The sequence below is a fragment of the Sporobolomyces koalae genome, assembly GCF_050403365.1.
Source record: "Sporobolomyces koalae JCM15063 DNA, S_koalae_JCM15063T_v1_ctg15, whole genome shotgun sequence".
In the NCBI taxonomy this organism is placed as follows: Eukaryota; Fungi; Basidiomycota; class Microbotryomycetes; order Sporidiobolales; family Sporidiobolaceae; genus Sporobolomyces; species Sporobolomyces koalae.
Genome location: NW_027481756.1, coordinates 1 through 17,453, shown reverse-complemented (window position 1 = coordinate 17,453; position 17,453 = coordinate 1). Strand labels below are relative to the sequence as shown.

Below are 17,453 nucleotides of genomic sequence, written 5' to 3'. Positions count from 1 at the left end.
ACCCATGTGATGCTGATGAGGACACACGAATCAACAACGCGTGGATGGGTCCTGCTCACTGTCCCCTCGAAACACAAACGGGGCTCGCGAACATCTTGCCCGAGCAGGCGCGCTCGAGCTCAAACTGACCTGACTGGTAGAGTTCTCGATAGAATGAGCTCGAAGCAGCCAAAGCGAACTCACTCTCGGATCGGATCTCGAAGCCAGTTCTGAGGTGTTTTGAGTGAGAAAAAAGTTGAAAGAGTTCCGAGATCATTGTGGAAAGGCAACGATCAAAAACACATAGAAAAAGAGGCGAAAGAAAATGTCAAAAAGGTCGACGTGAAAAGGAAACGGAAGAGAAGAAGAAGTGAAGGACGAGATGGATGCTGAGAGACTGATCGAATGAGAAACGCAGCTTGTGATCCCCAAGGAAACGAGCCCGGTTCTCCTCGAGAGAGCAAGGAATGATACCTAGCTAAAGGCACAAACCCTTGTTCCCGAGAAGACCAATCATGAGTCCCTGTGAAACCCAGTGCATGTCCCGCGACTTTCAATCCCGATCTCAATCCTGCCTTTCTGTTTCCCTTCTTTTTTTTTGGGTGTTTCCCCGCACATCTCCCTCAGTGTTTCCCCACCAAACCATGTCCTCCCACCACGCAGACTACACTAACCTCGTCGAACCCTTCTTCCCCCCTCACACTCTAGCCAAAACTTGGTTGGAAGTTTTGGTTTAGGCGGAGAGGAGCGACTCCTTGAATCCGGCCGAGGCCTTGACGAGGGGTTGCTTGTGTCCAGCCTTCTTGCCAGTCGACTTCTCGGCAGCGATAGCTTGACGGATCTGGGTCTTGGCGTAAGGGTTCATCCTGAAGAGAACAGCGCGGTTCTTGAGGGGGTTCTTCTTCTGGACGTGAGCACGCTTGGTGCGGGCCTCGCCAATGGGAGCGCGGACGACGGCCTGGATCTCCTCAGACGCGATGACGTCCGAGATGTTGGTGGCAGTGACCTAAAAAAAGAGACGGTAAGAAAAAGATAGACGGCGAGTGAGTTCAACAGAGAGTGACGAACCTTCGAGAGGGGAAGCTTGTAGCCGTTCTTGAGGGTCGAGGGCTTGTCAAAGGTACCGAAGACCTCGTCGAGCTGGGCGAAAGCCGACTCGGTCCAGATGACGAAGCGACCGAGGTGTCCTCCCGGGGCGAGGGTGAGGAGGTTGAGCGAGCGAACGTTGGCAGTCTCGACTCCGGGGATGTTGCGGAAGGCCTTGACGAGACCCTTGTCCTCGCCGTAGATGACGAGGGGACCACGGCGCTGGCGGTACTTGCGGTTGCGGGCCTTGCCCTTACCGGCGCGGACCTTCTTCGACGCGATCACCTTGGCGACATCGGCGTGAGCCTGGAGACCCTGGAGAGCGGCGACGGCCTCCTTGGTCTTCTGGATCGACTCGACCGACGACGAGACGACGAGGGGGATCTCGGAGACACCCTCGATCTTGTGTCCGCGCGCGAGGACGAGCGACGGGACGGCGGTGGCGGCAACGGCAGAGACAACGGCGAATCGGCGTTGGTTCTGGTTGACCTTGACGTGCCACTTGCGCCAGATCTTGGTAGGAGCGAACATGCGTCCACCACGGCACATGTTACCGAAAGCGGCCTGTCCCGAGCGGTGGGTTCCTCCTCCTCCAACACGGGGGATACGCGCGACAGCGCGACCGGTTCCCCACGATTCGGCAGAGGTTTGGTGGCCGGCGTTCTCAGCAACCGAGTAAGGTTGGCGACGGTTCTTGGCGATCGACTTGTGGATCTGGGCGACGACGTCCGAACGGATGGGGGCGGTGAAGACAGCGGCTGAGTCGAGCAGAGCGCATGAGACGGCATGTTCCTCGAGACGACGAGAGAGAGCGAGAGGAGCACCTACGAAGGGGGAGAGTGCTGGAAGACTCGCCTTCGAGCGATCGAACCTGGACGACGGGACGGGAGGCCATTTTTCTATAGGAGCAGTACCGGTTATAGGGTGGCGAGAGAGGGGGAGAGCAGGAGCGAAACGAGGATATCAGCAATGCAGTTCAGGCGAGGAGAATTGCACGATCACGGCCCCCAGCACCGCGCAGCCACGCCATCTCCACGCCGATCCTGACCAGCCGAGTCTAGCGCGATACTGCCTGCCTTCGAATGCGAGGCATTGTGCGCGAGTGCCGAGTGTAGCGTCGTGGAGGGAAAATTCGCGACCCGCTTTTGCGTGCTCGCTCGCTCTCCTCGAGCCTGGGTGCCGGTGTGCTGCTGACGGGGCCGAGTCGTGTGCTGCAGCTGCAGGTGCAAGGGACAAGGAGACGTACACTGTCGGGTGCTGCGGGAGAAACGGGACAGAGAGAAAAGAGAGCGAGGCGCACTGGCAGCGAGCGGAAAACGAAAATCCAAAAAAGTCTCGCCCTAATCCTAATCCGAGCTTGTCTACGTTCAGGCTCTCTCGTCAGCTCAAACTCGATCCACCGGTACACGCAATCATGTCGCAGCACAGTGGCTCGTCTTCCTCGCACGCGTCCGACGACGAGACGTGGGACGACTGGACCGAAGAGGCGCAACCGGCTCAGTCGCTCTTCGATCAACAATCGTTCCCCTCGGCGGAGCTCGCCCTCGAGCACGACAAGCTCACCCACGGCGTCGATCTCGCTCTCCTCGCGAGTACCCTTGGTCAGTCCCGTCCTCGCACGTGCTTGTCCGCGAGAGCGCGAACCGCAGACTCAACACCGCCTCGTTGCAGACTTCTTTGAACGCATCCGCCTTATCAACTACATCCGGGCCACCGTGAGCTCCTCCCAATTCCCTCTGCTCTTACTCTCGAATCCGAGCTGACAGCCGAGATGAACGACAGCACCCGGATCCGGCTTCGCTCCGTCGTCTTGACCGCAACGCTGGCTTCCTCGACGATGACCAGTACCTCAAACCCGTCATCGAGAACGACGCCCTCCTGCGTACAGTCCTTCCCCTCCGGCGTCTCTCCTGCACCCAAGATCACTCACGTTGTCGCGCAACATGTAGAACTCGATTTCGACTCGCTCTCTCTCGCTTCAGCCCCATCCGCCGAACCCTCGACTTCTGCTGCCTCTCCTGCTTCGCAAGATCCGACCGCGCGAGACTTGATCGAGGTTCTCCAGGCCCAACTTGCCGACTCGCAGGCCGCGAACGATTCGCTGCGCCGGATCGTGCGCGAACGATGTGGTGACTCGATGGGACTCGATCAAGTCGCACACGCAAACGACGAAATCAAAGTGACCGAGGGCAAGGGCAAAGGCAAGGACAGACAGGAAGAGCGCAAAGATGGTCAAGCCGCCCACAAGGATGACGATCACTACTTTGAATCGTACCAATACAACGGTGAATCTTGACTCCTTTCCTTGTTCCGTGAGGCTCATCGCTCATGTTTTTTTAAACGTGCAGATATTCACGAGATTATGCTCAAGGATGCCGTGCGTACGAACGCGTACCGGGACTTTATCCTCCACCCAGCAAACGCACCCGTGTTCAAGGACAAAATCGTCCTCGACGTTGGCTGCGGTACAGGTATTCTTTCCATGTTTGCCGCCAAGGCAGGCGCGAAGAAAGTGTACGCCGTCGACGCGAGCAACGTTGCGTACAAGGCGATGCGCAACATTAAAGCGAACGGATTCAACAATGTCATTCAGTAAGTTTGCGCCTTCTCCCAACTTCGGAACCTCTTCTGATTCCTATTTTCGCAATCATAGAGTGATTAAGGGAAAAGTGGAAGAGATTGAATTACCCGAAAAGGTCGACGTGATCATCTCGGAATGGATGGCAAGTTCTTTTGCAACCCCCCCTCTCTTTTCGCAGGTCGGTCAAACTCACAAGCTGACGTCAACAATGACAGGGTTACTGCCTGCTGTACGAATGCATGCTCGACTCGGTCCTGCTCGCTCGAGACAAGTACCTCGCCCCAAACGGGTTGATGGTCCCGTCTCAAACCTCGATCCTCTTGTCGGCCTACGCGGGACAACCGTGGGTTACTGACCGCGTCGAGTACTGGGACAACGTGTACGGGTTCGACATGTCGTGCATGAAGGAAGGGATCGAGGACGAGGCGATCATCGAGGTGTACGACAATGGCGAGGTGGTCAGTGGAGAACAATCGATTACGGTTAGTTTTCTTTTTTCTTCCAACTCTCATTCCCATTCTCTGGTCTCTCGATTAATTTGGTTCGATGTGTTTCAGGATATTCTCACGGGAACGACTTCGATCGAAGCCCTCTCGTTCACTTCTCCGTTCACCCTCCCAATCGAACGTGCCCCTGCTTCAAGTCCTGAATCGAAATCGTTCCTCCTACATTCGTTCCTCGCACACTTTGACACGTACTTTGCCTCGAGTGCTCGACTCGCGGATTCTTCCCTACGGAAATCGAGTGTTCGAGATCAAGATGGAGAAATCTTTTTCACGACGGGTGCATGGGACACTCCTACGCATTGGAAACAAACTGCATTCTTGCTCAAACAACCGATCCAAGTCGAAATCGGTAAAGCTTGTTCCCTTCTTGCAACCGAGCGTATTTGGCTTTGTTTTCAAGTGGAGCTGATTCCAGTTCGTGATGTTGTTGTTTCATGCAGGTTCAAAGGTTGAGGGTACGATCAAAGTCGCCAAGAACCCAGACAACTCTCGAGAGTTGCTCGTCGAGATGGTGTGGAACGTCGTGACCCCCACTGGAGACAAACGGGAAACTCAAGCTCAAGCTTGGAAAGTACGATAAAAGGGAATAGAGATCCACCTCGTCCCATGCTTATCCCTTTTTTTAAACCAAAATATGTCATTCAATCGCATGGTTCTCATACATCTCCACTGCATCTTCAAAACAAGAGTAAGAGAGACTTAAGGCATGACTTGCAAAAGGCTTGTTCAAACTGTTTCAATTTAATCGTCTCTAGTCCAAGAATCCATCTTCCACTTGCCCCTGCCTCTCCATTCTCGAAGCCATTGTCGCACGAACGCGATCTCTTCTTGATGAATCTTGTGAATCTCTTTCGGTTCTTGCTCGGGATCGGTCAAACCATTCTCGTCCCAATGATGCACCCCCTGAAAAATGTGATGGATTGGTCAAAGAGTACAGTCGGAAGATGAACAATGTTTCTTTCTTACTTCGGGAATGATCTTGAAAGGTTTGCGAATCGTGTCCTTTCTCGACTTGGCTTCAGGAGAATGCGGAGTTGCGTAGATCCAAGCTGTCACACAACAATCGAGCTTGTCAGTATGCCTAGCTCGAGGACCGAAAAAGTCCCGCATATGTGCTGCGACTTCGTGCGAGGTACTCACGATCTGCACTGCCATCGATGAACGCGAGACGTGGGTACGAGAGATCAAACGATCCATACTGGTTGATTCGGGTCACATTTGGAGTGACAGGAACCGCTGTTTCTCGGCAAATAATTCTTGTATCAAGTACGACCGGTACCAGGCGACGAGTGCAGGAGAAACGTACCGTTAAGCTTTCCAGGCGGGAATGCTTGCTTGCAGATTTGACCCGTATATTCGGGAGTGATGAGTCGCGAGACGATGGTCGGTTGTCCTTTCGGTGCTCCTCCCATAAAGTATCCCCATTCTGTCGAAACCCCCCAAAAGCGGAAACGTCAGAGTTTTCGCGACACGGTGAGGAACCAAGGGCGAGAGAGCCTTACCCGTGCAAAATTGGTAAGACCACGACTTCCACGGCGCCTCTTCGAGTCCGTCCCCGTCGTACAGATCGGTACCGAAGCAATCGTCTTGCGCGACTCCTTCGGGGCAACGAGAGGCGATGTGTTCTTTGACATAGTTCGCATAGTTTGCGAACGCCGCGAGCTGTTTCCTCGGGTTCGACGGCCACTTGGGGAGGGACATCTCCTCCTCGATTTGACCGGAAGCGCTCGCATTGTTCGTGAGAGCGTCACAGAACCGGTAGAACGTCTTGCTACCGACTCGAGGATCCCAGTTTCTCGCCTGCCAGCTTCCTAGCGGCATCGAGAGCGCATTGACAAAATCTTCATCCTTGGTCACGTTCGGTAATCCAAAGTACGTCTTGAGAGATGAAGTGAGGAGCGAACTCTTGAGTGCGAGGATCGAGTCGATCGCGGCGGTGTGGTTCTCGAGTTGCGAGATGCATTCTGGCGGAGCGTGTGCTTGAATAGGCTGTGGTATAAGCCGACCGTGTCAGCACCAGAAAACGGACGCTGATCATGGAATCGAAAGCCTTGCTGACTTTGTAGTATTGCCAGTAATCAACGATGGCGGTCGTCACGGCACTCGAGGCGATCGCTCCCCACCAGAACTCGGGATAGAGCTTTCGTGCAAGGGCTGAAGTAGCACCGGCGTAACTTCCGCCGTATCGGATCCAAGCCGTCTTTTTGGGCGAGAGATCGAGGTGCTCGAACCCGGGCAGGACGACGTTCTCGGCAAAATAGTTCGAGTCTTGTATCGACTGCAGGGCAGTCAAAAACCGGTACGAGTCGGTCGTGAGCTTCTTGACTGGGAACGATTCTCCGTCTGGGGTAGCCAGGAAACGGTTAGCAATGTTGACGGTGTGAGCTGAGGGACTCGGTTCGGGCGTACAGTATCGATGTTCAAACACGATGCCGATACCTCCTGTCGCTTCGCTCAAGATCTTGAGGATCCCCTTCTCGAGGAACGGGATCCGACCCTCGGCGTTGGTCTCGCCTGCGTCGAGGAGGAAGACGGGTCCGCCTTTCTTGTAGTAGGACGCGTCGAACCAGTACCGCTGTTTGAATGTCGAGTTGTGAGAGTCATCCGTCGAGGCGTGCCCTGCCGAAGGTACATCAGGGTCGTGCGAGACGAGCTGGTCAAAAAAATGTGGGGGGAAAGATGACGACGACGAAGGTGAGGGGGAGAGGAAGGGGATTTGCTGCGTCGCTTGCGTCGTAAGATCGAGCTCTTGCGCACGAGCTACTTCAGCTTCAGATGCCCTCAGGTGTCGGTACAGACCGAGAGGAAGCGCCGGCACGTCCTTGACGAGAGACTTCGCGTCCAACGATTGCGAGCTCGCCAGGGCGCCAACGAGCGGCAGCGCTAGTATCCATATCAGCATTCTGAAACAACCCGAAGTGAGGAAGTGCGAGAGTTGGGTTGGAGAGGTGGAGAAGAAGCATGCGCGCGGTTTGCCTCCTGTGGCATCCTTCGACGCTGCTCTCACTTTTGACACTGTTGAACACAATGGGCACAGATTGCAAACGTATGGACAACATCTACCGAATCTACAGTCTATATATGCAGTGAAGAAACAGACTATTGGGAGGGCCTAAGCGTTCAAGTCGCTCGGATCGGCACCAAAATTCTTCCAGATCAATTCGTAGTGCCCGTCGATCTTGCCCTCATCCGACGTCTTGACGTACGTCTCTTGATCTCCCATTTGAGCGACAAGTTCCGAGATCGAATGGCGCTGAAAAAGAAACCCGTCAATATCGTGAGGTGCCTCGGAAATCGAGGAAAGCTAGCGCTCACGAGCCCGAGGGTGACTTTGATCTGAGGAGGACTCTTCTCGTAGTCCGCCAACTTGTGCTCTTGCGCTTTATCGGTGGCGACAGGTTCCGCAGTCGCATCGGTTTCGCCAGGGTAGCCGAGACTCGTCATGATGTTCTGCACGGCGACTCCCGCCTGGTTCCAGCCCGTGTGTCCAGCTTTGATCACACCTGCTGCTGCGACCTGAAAAGATGGCGATTGAATTTTACATTAGATCATTAGAGACGAGACAACCAGAGAGCGGGAAAAGAAAGCCTACATCGCCAATCGAGTAAATCCGGTTAAGCTTGTCGCTAAACTTTTTCGGCGACACGTCAGACGCATCGAGTTGGAGTGTAGGGCGGATCTTGACAAAACCGTGCGCGTCGATCGTCTCGGGCAAGTACTCGCGCATGAGCTGAGAGTTTGGCTTTTGCCCGGTGCAACGCAACTGTTTCGGAAGTACCGTTCATCAGAGTCGAAGATTACGATAGAATCTGGAGAAGATCCGGGCGAGGAGACTGACCAGCAAATCGTATTGAATCTCTTTGCCCTTGCTCGTCCGGATCGTTTGCATTTCTCCAGCCGTATGCTCCTCTGGCAAAGCCATTCTCTCTCCAAAGATGACTTCGACGCCTAGTTCTTCCATCCTCCTGAGAACCTCGTCGTGTACCTCTTGCTTGTAGAGGGGCAGAAAGCGGTCGCGCGAGTGAACAATCGTGATCTTCTTCTTCTTGGCAGGACGACAAGACTCGGGAATATGGTGGACGTTCTCCGGATTGTTGTACAAGTCGGCAATATCGGTGGCGTATTGAATGCCGAGAGCGCCAGCTCCGACAATCAGGATATTCGTTGCAGAAGCGATAGACGCTTGTTGAGCCTATAGCAAGCAAGACAGTCAACCACAGCACTGGGACGAGAAAAGCGAACGTAAGAGCTTACCTCGAGGAATGCAACTCCAGTCGGTTTCGTGCGAGCGGTCGAAAATAGAGGAGGAGGCAGGGCACAGCCGAGAGCGTAGATCATAAAGTCCCATTTGATGCGACGACCTGCGAGTTCCTTGTCGCTTTGGTCGGCATCGAGCTTGGCGTCGGCGATCTCGTGGGTCAATTTTTCAATCTCGTCCTCGTCACCTTCGAGGTCCCGTTCGTGTTCCAACAGGGCTCGATCGAATTCGATGTACTTGTCGGTGATGGCGGTGGCGGCAGCGTGGATCAGGACATGGCCAGCGCTTCGAGGTTCCGATTCCTTGGGAAGGACGCCAGCGTAGGGAACGAAGACCTTGTTGGCATGTCCGGGCACAACGCTCACACTTTAGAGAACTCGTCAACCGTCAGTTTCAAGCTGTATCCATAGCAAGGTTGTCGTCACTAACCGAGGATGAAGATACAGATCTGCAAAAAGGAGCAGGGCAGTCAGTTTCGGTTCGGGTCTTGAAGGCGCGTTGTTCCATGTCAGAGACGCTGTGCGCATGCCGCAGTGACCGTCCGCTTGTCCATCATCGATCAATCCACAGAGCGATCTTCCCGATATCTTCCGCCGACGTCAAGTTGCCCTCGCGCCTTCCAGCATCGCCAAGAGTTGCGGGACTACTCACGATTGAAATGACTGTGTTTCGTAGCGCGACAGAAGCAATCAGTATGCGTGTCGTCCCTGGCATCAGGCGGAATGAAGCGAGCCGCGGCCGAGTTCCGGGCAATCTGGGGCACTCACCTTTGGCGATCGACGACGACTACACGATGCGTCGAGGGGAGGGACCGAGACAGGAGCTCGGCAGCACGGGCACCTGCGTCAGAAAGACCAGGAAGACGGTGAGTTCGGAATGGAAACTCTGGGCGTTTGCCTTTCTCCCAGTACAAGCGGAGACGCGTACCGGCATAGCTTGCACCGAGGATGACAACGTTCCGAGTGGGTGGGATGATGGCGACCATCTTGTACAGGCGGAGGGGAACGATGTGAGAGGAGGAGAGGGAGGGAAAGTGGGCTGCCCAGATCTAGATCACGCACTTTATCAGATCAAACAGATTTTTCGGCACTTTTCGTCGCTGCTTGAACCCCTGCTTCCGATCCGAAAAACGCGTCGCTCTCGCGCGCCAAGTCGTGAACCCTTTGCGGAGCCGCGACTACCGGCGACATGAAATCCGAACGCATCGCTCACAGTGAGTTCCAACTCCCGGCTCCCGATCATCCGTGCTCACCACCTCTCTACCACATGCTGTCGGCGACTGGCCTATAATGTAGAATGCTTTACCAATGCGAGTGAAATAATATTAGGTTGCTACGTGGTACGTATAGACTATATACACTGTTAATAACAAAGGATCGGGCCAAGAAATTGTTACGCCTTCTCTCTGTGCTCTACTTGCGGGGTGTCCTTCTCCTCGGAAGGGTTGAAGTTGTGAAGTGGGGATCGTTTGACATCCTTGCGCAGGACAATCCGCTGCAGAAATACCTCGATTGTCTCAGCGTGTGAGAAAAGCAGAGAGACCATAAAGACAACTCACCTTGAAGTGGTGGCCTGGAGTCTGTAAACCGTAACGAGCGAGACGTGCAGACGACATTGAGAATACTTCGTCAAGCTCCTCGAGCGCTGCGGGATCGATCCAAATGTGGTCTGGTCAGCTCTCCTACATGATATATAGCGAATTTGGAGCAGGTACGTACATCGTTGCTTGGTTTCGGGAACAAACAAGAGGACGAGGAAGAAGAGGATCATGTTCCAGCCGGCGAAGAAGTAGAAGGCTCCGCTCGGGGTCAACGCGACGAGCATGAGAGGGAACACGAGGGCCAGGACAAAGTTGAATGTCCAGGTTGTGGCGGTGGCGAGCGACATGCCAGCCTGTGAGTGATAGTGTACATGAGCTCGTGCAGTAACTAAAGGAGAGAGAGGAAGATTTGACGCACTTCGCGGACAGCGAGAGGGTACGCCTCGGCAGAGTACGCGAACGGGATGGGTCCCATACCACTAGAGTAGAAACACGTAAACAGGTACACTCCGGTCGTCACCATTCCCAATTCTCCATGAGGCGATTTGATGTAGAAGCCAGAGCCCGCGATGAACAGGAAGAACGAGAGCTGCAAGAGGAAATCGTCGTGTAAGCTACCCTCACTTACGATACAGACATTCAACCATGCGTACGAAGGGGAAGGTGAAGAGCAGCAAGCTTCTTCGACCGAAAGAGTCGATCGTCAAACTGTTGAATTGAGGGCAGGTCGTGAGCAACAAATCCAAGCTCAAACAGGTATTGGGAAGAGACGCACAAGGCAGGAAGCGCGAACACCCAACTACAACCGAAGATTTTAGTCGGGTTCGAAATCAAGCGTTGTCATGTCAGGGAAAAGATTCTCACTTGAGCAATCCGTAGCCGAAACTTCCAAGCAACGATTTCGTGATCGAGGCGCCCGTGTTGCCTGCAGTGTATCGACTTAGTACGCTGCATCTATCCCTGCAAAGCAACCTTGCTAGACTTACGGAAGATGGTCGAACTTATCTCATTCATGAACGAGGTTAGCATCGATGCATTATTTCGTTCGAGTTTAAGGCTTACCTGTAGTACGCGATGGCGTTGACACCGCAGAATTCTGTTCGAGTTGACCTCAGTGTGATATTCTCTCCTGCAGACAGTATGGTGCAGCTTACGTTGACCAAACATGAGAATTGTTGACGCAAGCATCGCTCGTCGGTTTCTCGGTTCGCGGAACAGTTGAGCAACCATACCCCGTGGGGCTTCTTCTTGAATCTCCTTTTGAACCTCGAGAGATTTGGCGATCGCTGAAATCATCGGAGTCGCTTGAGGGTTCAGCTACGCTCGAGATCGAGTATGTCATGTCGAGGCTCACAATACAGATCAATGGCAGCCTGGATTGGGGACCTTCGCAGCCGAAGCAAAGACTCGTAGGCCTTGCGGTGTTCGCCTCGCGAGAGCAACCAGCGAGGCGATTCGGGAGTAAAGTAAACTTGAGCGCAAACGAGAATCGCGGGCAGGCACGCGGAACCGAGCATGAGCCTGACCAACAGCAGGGGTCAGCGATCGTGTTCGCACACAGTCTTGCCTGAACAAACTCACCTCCAATTGAGCCCGGTAATTCCTGGCTTGTCGGGCACCTTCTGGAAGATGAGACTCGAGACCGTTCCAAACATGATGCCAAAGGCGGTCTGAGCCAGATCAGCGACGTATCAGTACTCGAGACAGTCTGGAGTCCTGGCTGCGTCAAAATTTACCCAGACTTGCCACTGCATCACGAGCGCACCTCGAATGGCAGTAGGCGAGACCTCGGATGTCAGGATTGGTACGGTTGCCGACTTGGGTCCGATTCCAACGCCAAGGAAAAAGCGTGCGATGAACAGATGCCACCAGGTGTTGGTTACGGCAGACCAGATGCAGCAAGCACCTGCGAAGAAGGTTGAAACGAAAATTGCTCCTCGACGACCGAGGTAGCGGTTCAAGGGATACCTATTTGTGCTCGATCGTCAGCGACTGACACCAATCCGTTGACGCTGGATGCACTCACGTCAGCCAGCACGAGAAGACTGCACTGCAGAGATACGGTGCGGCATTGACCAGGCCGACTAGCAAAGTGTCGTGCTTGGTGTCCGAGCCAATACCTGCAATAAAGCAAATCGTCAGCTTCCGTCCTTCGGGCCGAGCCAATTGAAGGAACGAACCGAATTGCTCTGGGTAGAACAAATTTGCGCCATTGATTACCGTCTCGTCCACTGAGCGTAGGGCCGGGGTCGTCAGCGTTTTGAACAGATCTTCCTGTGCCACACAGATAGCTACTCACTTCCTTGCACAACAGCGGCCATCGAAGCCATGAAGACTTGAACTGTATCGAATCATCGCGTCAGTTCTCGAATGCAATCTGGCCAGAAGTGCGGTGCACATACGATAGAGTGTTTTCGTTTGACGCCATTTGTGAGTCTATTGAAAGGAGACCATCAGCCACGAGGTCTCACGTTAGGCGGAAAGCAAGATGCGCACCTGCTCTTCCCTCAAGAATCGCTTCTCCTCGTCGTCCAATTGAGTCAATCGCTCGAAATTGCTGCGATCTTGCGCGACGAGTGCCGCTTTCTTGAGCAAGTCATGGATGTCGTGCAGACCAGTATGTTCGACGAATTTGTCGACATCCTGCATGAGTTCGTCCTCGGATTTGCCTCTGAATGAATCGGAAGGGATTTGGGAAGGCCGAAAAGTGCAAGTGAAGTTACAATCGAGAGAACCGCGTAATTCGGCGCAAGTAGAGGTTCAAGTTTCGGAAGAACGGATAGGGGAAAAAGGTCAGCTTTCGTCGGTGAGGGCGAAACAGGCGAGAGCGACAAAGGAACAGTGCGCACTCGAGAGGGTTGGCGAGTTTGGCATTCTTTGCTTTTCGATCGCCTTCCAAGCCTGACTCGGCAGAGGACGAGTCGACATGGGTGAGAGAGGCCGACGAGCGATTCGAATGCTCGTGGTGGTGAGAGTTGAGATGCCGGAGTTTGCTAGGAGGTTTTGACCCAGACATTATACAAGGTGCAGCTTCGCTGGATAGAAAAGAGGGCGGGGTCGCTTGAGTGTTGCTCGTTCTGTCTGCCTCTTGACGACGACGACTCGAAAGTTAAAGAGAGAGTCATAGGTGACTCGTGAGCACCACTTCTTCTATGGCCCTTCCGAAAAGAAAAACTGTTTTTAGTTCAGAATTGAATTTACGATGACGTATGCAACCCTTCCGTGAGGAGCAGCTGCCAGCCGTACAGCACTGCGTCACACGAGTGACGCGTGGGGGAACAGTACGGACCGGCTGACAGTGGGCAAAGAGCCAGGGAGAATCGGTCGACCGGCAAGATCGAGAGGCGCATCGTCCGCCGAACCTGCACGGGCCCAGCTCGGTGTACATCACGAGTGACCGATCCGTCGACCTGTCGGAGCGTCACGAACGCCGAAGGGGGAAGCGTAGTTACAATGCACAATTCGACAGACGAGGGGGAGTTTACGAAGAAGAGACAAGACGATATGCTGGAGGACAGGACCCGCTTTGGTGACAAGTGAAAGAAACCGAGTGATGACAGATTTGGACGACTCCGAGACCCAAGAGTCGAGGCGAAAGATTGATACAGGTGAAGGTACCGCGACAAGCCTTCACGAGAATGTACCGAAGCGCTTAAACTCCTTGCCCTTGTCCTTCTTCTTCTTCTTTGCGTCTTCCTTCTTGCCCGATTTTGATCCGCTCTCGTTGAACTCAACACGACCACCTTGATTCTCGTCGTCGCGATCTCCTGCGGCCGGAGCTGTCGATGTTCTCTCCAGCGCAGCTCCGAATGCTCCGCTTGTGGCCAAGAACCGCTCGCGCTCTTCTGGCGACAGAAGCGAGACGTAAGAGCGGCCCCTCTTCGAATCTTGCAGCCGTCGTTCGAGACTTTCCCGGACCTTGTCGTCCGGTCGGACGACGACTACTGGCACGGGACTACGGGCGACAGCCCATCTGTACCGCCATGTGAAGAGTCAGGTTCGACTCTCAAGATAGCGCTGAGCGAGGATGCTCACCGAGATATCGAGCCCATGAACGCCGACTTGAGAAGCGAATCAGGTCGGCCGCGAGTGCCGACAATGAGAGAGTCTGGTTTGTAGATCTCGATCATACTGTGCAGGGAATTTCCAACGTCATCAGTACACTGCTTTCTCGTAGGCAAAAGGTATATATTCCGACCCCCGCTAGACTAACCGGTGAATAGTCTCTTCGATCTCGCCAATCGCGAACTCGACCACAAGCGACATCTGTTCAGATATGACAAGGAGTCAGGGGTCAGACAATCAGGGGCGGGAAGGGGCTGACTCTTGGAAAAACTTACAGATTTTTGGTCCGCGTTCCGTTGCATCAGGTCCTCGAGCACATCTTCCGCTTCTTCGCGAGCCTCTTCCATGCTCGCTTTCCATGCATTGTGCGCGGACGACCCTGGTTCGATGACCCGCAGCACGACGACCTCGTCGTTATCTTCAGCCAGCGACGTTAGAAGCCAGTTGACAGCGTTGACAGAGTATTCTGATTCAGGCGTATCCCAAGAATATTAGTTCTTGTTTTCGGGTCAAGAGGTAATGTTGTCGGAGAAAATGTACCATTCAGGTCGGTACAGACGAGAAAAGTTCGACTCCACCGGGTTCGAGCGAACTGTGCAGATTTTGCCGACACGGTGAAAGAATACGTTACACCTGGCGGAATTGATTCAGGCAAGAAATGTCAGTTTGGCATGCTATCAAGTTTAAGCTTACACCTCGATTTGGGCGGTGCCACATTTCTGATTGTGCGAGGCAAATCGAGGAGTTCCGAAGAGAAGGAGGGGGCAAGCTCACCTGTTCCACCACCGGTAGCTTTCGCTTTGCCCTCGAGGTCAGTCCCGGCGCCAAACGTATCGAATCCAACCCTGCGGCGATAACTTGGGTTCGGTTCCATCTCGCGCGACTCGGGCGTCAGGGACACGTCGCTCAGACTCTTCCTCGCTTCTCGCACTGCTCCTTCACTGCTTCTCCGCCCTCTCGGCGAGTCGTCAATTCCGGCAGGTGGGGTTTCTTGAACCGGAGATGAGGCGGCTGGAGTCGGAGGCTCGATTCGGATCTCCTGTTGTGCTTGCTGCTGTTGCGACGTTGGCGATGGAGTCCACTTGAGTGCAGATCGTAGAGTGTGATTGAAGCCGTCTGGTAGGCCATTCGATGACTGACTCGAGGATTGGCGGTGCAGCACTCCGCGTTCACGCGACGACGAGCGACGACGGTCGACGAGCGGACGCACTGGGGCTCCGATAGGAGGAGGACCGTTCGAAGTCGCCTGCGACATGTTGCCGGAGTTGCTCGAGACCGCTAAACGAGGCGGTGAGCGGGCAGTGACCGAGATGGAGAAGGGCCGTGGGGGTGTGCGATAAGCCGAGTCAGGGGTCCACTGATGCTGTAGGTGGCCTCGGTGTAGTTTCGCACACTCTGTATTCAGACTTTACTGCTGAATCGAAGATTGGAGAGCGAATGAAGCCGAATGAGTCGTTGCCAAGAAGTCCGCGCAGTTTGAGTTTATTCGCGCAGTTCGCCGTGAAGTCAGTCTCCGCGAACTCGATCGAACTTGGACAATCGTCTCTAAGGACCAAAGTGCTCCCACAGCAGAAATGTCCGAGTGCACCAGGGGAGTCATGGTCACGCCGTCCAACGCCCGCAGGCGTCGTTGCGCGACGCCCTTCCCGTTGCTTCCTCTCCCCTGTTCTCCTCGTTCTCATCACTCGAGGCGCTATGATCACCTCCTATCGGGCGCAATGGTCACCGTGATGTCCTCCAGCTGCGCTCGAGCCACACAGCTCACATATTCTGATTCCTCTCCGATTCGATCACGGGACGTGGGAGCGACCGGGTACGCCCTTTAAGGAGCATCGGACTCGGTAATCCATTACTTGGGGAAGGTGAAAGCCCGAAACCCGGAACGAGTATGTTCGGCTTCATCTCGAACTCGCGCTCAGGCCGCTACCTCCCCTTCCTCCGTCTCCCTCCCAAACGCCTCCCCGCCATCGACCCGTCAGCAATGAGCATCATCTCCTCGATTTCAATGTCTCTCCGGACCATTTTTCCTATCTTCGGCTCCTTTTCCCTCTCTCTTGCTCTCCCGCTTCCGTCCCGATTCTCTTGCCTCCTGGATATCTGCTATCGAAATACATACCCCAATTACTCACGCTCAACTCTTTTGCGGCTGCCCAAAGCGAGAACTCGAGTCGAACTGCTACGAGACCTTGCGGCTGTGTCCAATCAGATTTGTATGCAAAATTTCGCACCGCTGTGAGGTTCAAGATCGCGGCTCTCGCCTCGAGTTGGGGCAAGAAACGGTAGCGCTCGCAGTCACGCATTCAGGAGCTCCCTGACAGAAGGAACTCGAGTTCTCAGCAGGACGAAACAGGTTGGTTTTTGCGTCTAAAAGCATATTCTTTTCAAGCAGATCGAGTGGACTAGGTACATGTAGTAGTGGTGAAGTATACTGCGACGGCAAAAAAGAGCGAGAGAGGAAAGGAACAACTAGGGAGACTGAACATGCGGGGGGAGACTAAACGACGACGACAACGAGCTGAGCGAGGTTCGAAGCGAGTGCTTTAGTCGACCTCCTCAACCGAAGGTCCGTCGTCACCTCCGGCACCGGCGCCAGGGGCGGCACCTCCGGGGAATCCACCAGCTCCGGGCATGCCTCCGGGAGCACCTCCAGCAGCGGCGTAAGCCTTTTGCATGATGGGGTTGGCGACAGCCTCGAGCTCCTTCTGCTTCTCCTCGTACTCCTCCTTGGAAGCCTCGGCCGAAGCATCGAGCCACGAGATGGTCTCGGTGATGGCCTTGTCGAGCGCCTCCTTGTCCGAAGCCTCGAGCTTGTCCTTGAGGTCACCGTCAACCGAGTTGCGGAGGTTGTACGAGTACGACTCGAGTCCGTTCTTGGCGGTGATTCGGGCAGCTGCCTCCTCATCCTCGGCCTTGTACTGTATTCGTGGAAAGACAAGCGAAAATGAAAGTTAGTCAACTTATTCTGCTTTTTTCGACTTGGTTTTTCAAAGATTGTCAAAGATGTCCTTACCTTCTCGGCCTCACTGACCATTCGATCGATCTCCTCTTTCGAGAGACGACCCTTGTCGTTGGCTATCAGAGAGGAAGGCAACGAGAGAGAGAGAGAAGGTGAGAGTCAGTGGAATGTTCCCGTTCGATCTCCTCGTTCAATTTCCTCGCGCAACTTACTGATGGTGATCTTGTTCGACTTTCCGGTGGTCTTGTCAGCAGCCGAGACGTTGAGGATACCGTTGGCGTCAATGTCGAAGGTAACCTCGATCTGAGGAACACCACGGGGCGCAGGGGGGATACCCGAGAGCTCGAACTTTCCGAGAAGGTTGTTGTCCTTCGTGCGAGCACGCTCTCCCTCGAAGACTTGGATCAAGACACCGGGCTGGTTGTCGGCGTAAGTCGAGAAGGTCTCGGACTTCTTGGTCGGGACGGTCGTGTTGCCTGCAG

At 54.4% G+C, this 17,453-nt stretch overlaps 7 protein-coding genes across 7 annotated transcripts; 1 reads left to right on the top strand and 6 right to left on the bottom strand.

Moving 5' to 3' along the window:
* Positions 1-712: 712 nt before the first annotated feature.
* JCM15063_004517 (uncharacterized protein) lies at positions 713-1,960 on the bottom strand (the record flags this gene model as incomplete). Its single annotated transcript, XM_076678510.1, has 3 exons — positions 713-985; positions 1,048-1,823; positions 1,894-1,960. The coding sequence occupies 3 exons, from the start codon at positions 1,958-1,960 to the stop codon at positions 713-715; spliced, it is 1,116 nt and encodes a 371-aa protein (XP_076534254.1).
* A 519-nt stretch (positions 1,961-2,479) lies between these two features.
* JCM15063_004516 (uncharacterized protein) lies at positions 2,480-4,732 on the top strand (the record flags this gene model as incomplete). The annotated part of the gene is made up of 9 exons (XM_076678509.1): positions 2,480-2,666; positions 2,737-2,780; positions 2,848-2,947; positions 3,015-3,350; positions 3,414-3,657; positions 3,719-3,788; positions 3,862-4,128; positions 4,204-4,501; positions 4,593-4,732. The coding sequence occupies 9 exons, from the start codon at positions 2,480-2,482 to the stop codon at positions 4,730-4,732; spliced, it is 1,686 nt and encodes a 561-aa protein (XP_076534253.1).
* Positions 4,733-4,893: 161 nt separating this feature from the next.
* On the bottom strand, positions 4,894-7,054 carry JCM15063_004515 (uncharacterized protein; the record flags this gene model as incomplete). Its single annotated transcript, XM_076678508.1, has 7 exons — positions 4,894-5,055; positions 5,119-5,201; positions 5,293-5,388; positions 5,459-5,578; positions 5,655-6,141; positions 6,212-6,495; positions 6,562-7,054. The coding sequence occupies 7 exons, from the start codon at positions 7,052-7,054 to the stop codon at positions 4,894-4,896; spliced, it is 1,725 nt and encodes a 574-aa protein (XP_076534252.1).
* Positions 7,055-7,264: 210 nt separating this feature from the next.
* JCM15063_004514 (uncharacterized protein) lies at positions 7,265-9,395 on the bottom strand (the record flags this gene model as incomplete). The annotated part of the gene is made up of 9 exons (XM_076678507.1): positions 7,265-7,405; positions 7,468-7,668; positions 7,745-7,915; positions 7,991-8,344; positions 8,407-8,776; positions 8,840-8,858; positions 9,062-9,072; positions 9,178-9,250; positions 9,338-9,395. 9 exons carry the CDS (start codon positions 9,393-9,395, stop codon positions 7,265-7,267), a joined length of 1,398 nt encoding a protein of 465 aa, XP_076534251.1.
* Positions 9,396-9,802: 407 nt separating this feature from the next.
* On the bottom strand, positions 9,803-12,966 carry JCM15063_004513 (sugar porter family MFS transporter; the record flags this gene model as incomplete). The annotated part of the gene is made up of 19 exons (XM_076678506.1): positions 9,803-9,904; positions 9,969-10,054; positions 10,129-10,303; positions 10,369-10,539; positions 10,604-10,658; positions 10,726-10,749; positions 10,815-10,875; positions 10,937-10,950; positions 11,013-11,046; positions 11,105-11,236; positions 11,305-11,471; positions 11,532-11,620; positions 11,687-11,918; positions 11,977-12,070; positions 12,131-12,181; positions 12,250-12,291; positions 12,353-12,386; positions 12,447-12,621; positions 12,800-12,966. 19 exons carry the CDS (start codon positions 12,964-12,966, stop codon positions 9,803-9,805), a joined length of 1,905 nt encoding a protein of 634 aa, XP_076534250.1.
* Positions 12,967-13,580: 614 nt separating this feature from the next.
* JCM15063_004512 (universal stress protein) lies at positions 13,581-15,270 on the bottom strand (the record flags this gene model as incomplete). The annotated part of the gene is made up of 6 exons (XM_076678505.1): positions 13,581-13,923; positions 13,986-14,081; positions 14,164-14,216; positions 14,291-14,481; positions 14,556-14,648; positions 14,790-15,270. 6 exons carry the CDS (start codon positions 15,268-15,270, stop codon positions 13,581-13,583), a joined length of 1,257 nt encoding a protein of 418 aa, XP_076534249.1.
* Positions 15,271-16,555: 1,285 nt separating this feature from the next.
* On the bottom strand, positions 16,556-17,453 carry JCM15063_004511 (uncharacterized protein; the record flags this gene model as incomplete). Its single annotated transcript, XM_076678504.1, has 3 exons — positions 16,556-16,930; positions 17,026-17,087; positions 17,184-17,453. Coding segments are annotated over 3 exons (707 nt in total), but the record flags the coding sequence as incomplete, so codon positions are not given.